At 58.4% G+C, this 5218-nt stretch overlaps 1 protein-coding gene across 1 annotated transcript; it reads right to left on the bottom strand.

The window, feature by feature from the left end:
• Positions 1 to 857: 857 nt before the first annotated feature.
• On the bottom strand, positions 858 to 3519 carry FOXI3 (forkhead box I3). The gene is made up of 2 exons (XM_065634733.1): positions 2817 to 3519; positions 858 to 1447 (listed from the first exon to the last, which is right to left on the bottom strand). The coding sequence occupies exons 1-2, from the start codon at positions 3517 to 3519 to the stop codon at positions 858 to 860; spliced, it is 1293 nt and encodes a 430-aa protein (XP_065490805.1).
• Positions 3520 to 5218: the final 1699 nt, after the last annotated feature.

A 5218-nucleotide genomic window follows, 5' to 3' on the forward strand; every position in this document is an offset into this window, starting at 1 on the left:
TAAAACAACCAAAAAGAAGGGGAAACCAAGTAAAATAAACTTTAACAAAGTTTAAAACACATTATAAATAAGTACAGCTCCAGAGCATAATTTACAAATATAAAACCACATAGAAACATATGTACAGAAGAGTTACATTACGTACAAATATGTATAAAAATACCCCGGGGTTTATTCTCGTGCTAAAGCTGCATGGCTAAAGTTATCTTTGGTACTAAGCTCAGGGGAAAAGGTTGTTCCACAAGAGGTGGCCCTGGCTGTACAATATGCCATACACAGGAAGACCAGAGCGAACCTCTGTGGGTTTCGAGGAGGTTTTGGGTGGGTGTTTACCCAGAGTATCCCCCCGTGTATCGCATATTGCAGGATCAGGGCAGAAAGCAAGGGCTTACAGAGGCAACTGCTGGCAGAAGAGTTTTTTAATACGTTGTACAAGGCACTTCATAAGAAATCTCTTCATATTCTTTTTTCTTATTCTCTTCTAAGACTCACTGGATGTCTACACTTCGCTCTTGCTGATATCACTTTATGGTTATAGTTTTTAAATTTCTTATCCTACATTCAGGATTAGAAACCTCTGAAAGCAGTAATTCAGTTCGCTTTCATCTGCAGAATTTAGATGGCAAGCCATCTAAACCACCTAACATTTTCCGGGATGGGGAAAAGACTTTGCATCTGCCTTCTGCTGGTGTTTAAGGGGTGTTCTTATTTTGAAAGGTGAGAAGATCTGTCTTCCTGGAAGAACTCCTGGGAAGTGTCCACATTGAAATGCTGTTTGCAAAAGCATATGGTCCTCCGTGCTGCCAAAATACACCTGCAACTCCCATTCTCTTTGCAGCGTCGACTGCCCCCGTATCCTACACCTCCGTTCCATCCCGGGTGTAGATGAGGCTGTTAACCGTAAAGTTGTAGTAGTGGTTGTACTGGGCTCCCTGGCTGCTGCTGCTGGGATGGAAGGAGCTGTAGTAGGCGGGGGAAGGTCCCGCAACCCGCTGCAGCTGGTCTGGTGAAGGCACCTCCTGAGAAGAGCTGCTGGAAGGGGTGAAAGTGCCACTGCTCAGCTGTCCCGCAGAGAAGTTCCTGTGATGCAGGTCAGTGCCGAGACCCCCTGTCAGCCGGCTGCCCCCGCTGCTCAGGGAGCTCATGCCGCTGAAGAAGGTGCTGAGGCAGCTCGGGGTGGATGAAATGATACCGGAGGGAGAGGAGCTTTTCGGATGGTCCCTGGCAGAAGGCGAGGGGTCCAGCTCTGGGGGTGGGCTGTTTCCACAAGGTTTGCCTGCAGCGGGGATGGGTCGCTCTTCCTCAGTCTTCAGGCCCCCCAGAGAGGAGGCCGCAGATGCGGTCGCGGAGGCGTTGGGCTCAGAGCGCCGCTTGCGTTTGCGACGGAAGTTCCCGTTGTCAAACATCTTCTCACAGTTGGGATCTAAGGTCCAGTAGTTTCCTTTCCCTGGTGGAAAACAGGAGAAACAAGAGAGAAAGTCAGCCTCTGTGACAGCAAGCCCCACCACAGACAGATAAGCAATATCCATGTCTTGTTCAATCAGCACAGCACCCACACCTGTTCCTTCTGACTGTTGTTCAGTACAAGAATCCAAAACCTGGCTCTAGGACATCACCACCTTCACCCCTCTGATGCCCAAGTGAACCTTAAGGCCACACGGAGGAGGAGAACTTCCCCATCATAAAGCATAAACCTCTCTGGAGGATCTGCACCTGTGCCGAAGGGAACGCAAAGCAGGGCTCCTGTTGCTCTGGTTCCCTCACAGCAAGCAGGGGCACCTGCAGCCACCTCGGCCATGAGTGAAAGGTGGTGCTCCTGCCACGGCTCTTCTCAGAAGAGCTGGTGGAAAGGTGGACTGTCGCACCCCGGTACACCGAGGGGATGGCAGGCCAGCAGTGCTGAGCCGTGGGGGCTGCAGACAAGCCGTCCCACGACTTAGCGTGAGGGGGCTGTGGTGGCATTAGCTGTCCCCACACACCCCTTGGCTGTGCCGGGCCTGACGGGAGCAGTGACCCCACAATGTCCCCCCCGAAGGATCCAGACCGGCGCGTCCCCTCTCGGCCGGGCCGGACCCGCACCGGCCCGACGCGCCGCCGCCTCCGCCCACCCCCGGGCACCGGCTGTGCCCCGGGGCCGGGCCGGCGAGCGGCGGGCAGGGAGGGCAGCCGTGAATCACGGCCGAGGGAGCCGGGTCTTGCACAACCGGCACTCCCGGGCTCTGCCCAGCCGGCCCGCTCGGGGAGGGGGTGAGGGCTGGGACCGGCCGCCCATCGCCCGCACCTCCCGCAGGGCCAGCGCCGGGCCCGACGGGCGGCCGCTCTCTTTATAGTGTCCGGCTTGAGGGGACATGGGAGCTGGGTGTCCTCATAGCGACCGGCCCCGAGGGGACAAGGGAGCCCGGACTCCCCACAGCACCAGGACCGAGGGGGACGAAGGGGAGCGGTCTCCTCACACTGCCTGGTTCGAGGGGACAAGAGAGCCTGGTCTCCTCATAGCGACCAGCACCGAGGGGACAAGAAAGCCCGATCTACTCATAGCGACCTTCCCCGAGAGGCCAGTGGACCCCGAACTCCTCATGTCACCGGCCCGAAAGGGACAAGAAAGCGCGGTCTCCTCCCAGTGCCGGCCCCGAGAGGCCAATGGAGCCCGGTCTCCTCATGTCACCGACCCCGAGAGGACAAGAGAGCCTGGTATCCTCACAGGGGACAGGGGACCGGGAGATCGCTGCCGTCCGCTCTCCTCGCCGGGGTGCCGGCAGCCCCGCGGGGTGTGCGCCCGCCGCATCCCCCCTTCCCCAGCCCACCCTCAGCCTCACCGGGGTCGTCCTCGTCGCGGGGCACCTTTCGGAAGCAGTCGTTGAGGCTGAGATTGTGGCGGATGCTGTTCTGCCATCCCGCCTTGCTGCGCTTGTAGAAGGGGAAATTCTCGGCCACGTACTGGTAGATGTGGCTGAGGGTCAGCTTCCTCTCCGGAGCGCTCTGGATGGCCATGGCGATCAGCGCCGAGTACGAGTACGGCGGACGCACCAGCTTCAGCAGCTCCTCCTGGCTGGCCAGGCTGAGCCAGCTCAGCTCCGCGCCGCCCGCCGACGGCGAACCGGGCGCCGAGGGCGACCCCACCAGCTGCCCGCCCCGGGAGCAGCCGTACGAGGCCGGCGGCAGGAAGGGCGAGGCGGCGGCGGCGGCGGCGGAGCCGGGCGGGCCCTGCAGGTAGGGAGCGGGGCTGTTCATGCCCCACAGGTAGCCGGCGTTGGCGGGCGCCCCGTAGTCCCCCAGCGCGTACCCGCCCGCCCGCTGCCCCGAGGAGGCGGCGGCGGCTGCAGCGGCTGCGGCGGCCGCGGCGGCGGCGGCAGCGGCGCCGGGCGGGTGGAGGCTGGGCTGGGGGTAGACGCTGAAGTTCTCGCTGCAATACACCGCCATGTCGGGGGCTTCCTGGGCGCTGCGGGGCTGCGGGGGCGCGGGGGCGGCCGCCGGCGCCGAAGCTCTGGGCTGCGCCTGCTGCAACTCACCGGCGCTCATAATCCCTGGCCATGCAGGGCGGCCGGCGCTCCCCCCCCCGCTCCCGTCCAGCCCGCCCCCCCGGCGGCCCCGGTGGCTCCAGACCAAAAAATCCCGGGGGGCTGCGGCGCGGTGCCCTTATAGGCGCTGCCGTGCGCCCGGTCTCCCCGCCCGCGGCCGGGGCTGGGCGGGCGGCGGCGGCGCGCAGGGAGCAGCCAGTAGCGCGGCTCCGCGCCGGGGAGGGAGGCGGAGGGGGGCAAGGCCGGGCCCCAAAAGCGGCCATGGGGGAGGGACCGGCGGGGGGGAGCTGCGGGAGGCGCCAGGGATTGGGCTCCCGGCAGTGCGGGGGCAGCATCCCCGAGCCTGCCCCCCCCACCCCGGGTGTCCCCCCCTCCGCGTCCCGGGGGTCTCTGCGCTGCCCCGCCGAGCAGGGACGGTCCCCCCTGGACCCTTTTCCAACGGATGCGATCGTCCCCGATCCCTCCATCCCCGAAACTGAGGTCTGGGGGAGATTAGCATCGCTGCGGTTGCCGCGACGGGAGCGCGAAGGGTGAAATTCGCTTAAATTCTTGTTACTTATGTGTAATTTTGCCGAGCGGCTTACAGCAGCCCGAGTTGAGATGGCAGTTAATTAGCTTTGGGTAAGGAATTGCCCGAAATTAAACAAACAAACAACATCGGCGTGTTCGCTCGTACTTGAGGAGGAAAGGGCTGGCGATCGCGGGGCGCGATTTAATGAATAAAAGTTGATTTTCGCCTTCGGGCTTCGGGGAAACTTGGGGAAAAGAGCATCCTTTTGCAGAGAAAATGCTCCCGGCATTCGTAACGATCCCGACACTCTGGGATTTATACGGGGACCAGCTCCGGCAAATCCTTCTCGTCCGGCGCAAAGCGCACGATCGGACCCATATGTATAACAGGAAAAATACGGTCAATAGTGTGGGAGAATTTAGAGAGTCTTTGTCAGTCGCTTAGAAAATGTAAATCCCTGGGTCTGTAAACGAGATCGTTACTCTGTTTTCTGCTGTTATAAATGCGTAAAAATCCCCTTTCCAGGTACAGATGCGAAGCGCTCTCCCCAGGGTTGCAGGCGCCGGGTGTCTTGATTTGCCATCAAGGTTTTGGGGAGAGAAAAGCGTTTGGGAAAAGTCTTTGCATTTTATGCCATCGATAAAATGGTTATAAACACACATGTAAATCAGTGAAACCGGATCGGGGCAGCTTTCCCAGGATAACTCCAATCCCAAATTTTCATCCCTCGCGTGATCTATGCAGGGATGTAATAACTGGAGGATTTTCACCATTAAATTTCGTTTTAAAACAAGTGGTCTGACAGTTTGGGGACACAGAATCGCTTACAAGTGAGTGTGATGGAGAATTATGATTTTGAGTTTCCTCCTTTACTCACAAGGGGAGATTTTTTTGGTTTTGTTTTTCTGTTGTTATTTTGTTTCTTTCTGTCACTGCTGCTGATTTTATTTTGTATCCTTTGGGGAAAGAATTTACCGTGTATATTTGGATAGCCAGAGCAGCAAGAGAAAATTTTACAGTATGTTCTGCAAGGTGTATTTTCCCTTCTCAGCTTCCTTGCCTTTATTATTTATAACAACTCTACATCTCTTTGGAGAAGGGTCGTAATGGAAAATGCTGATTTGAAGTCTAACTGGAAAACGGGCTTCTAAACCAAGCAGATTGTGGGGAAATCACGGCTAGAAAGGAC

The sequence above is a fragment of the Caloenas nicobarica genome, chromosome 4, assembly GCF_036013445.1.
Source record: "Caloenas nicobarica isolate bCalNic1 chromosome 4, bCalNic1.hap1, whole genome shotgun sequence".
NCBI classification, from domain to species: Eukaryota; Metazoa; Chordata; class Aves; order Columbiformes; family Columbidae; genus Caloenas; species Caloenas nicobarica.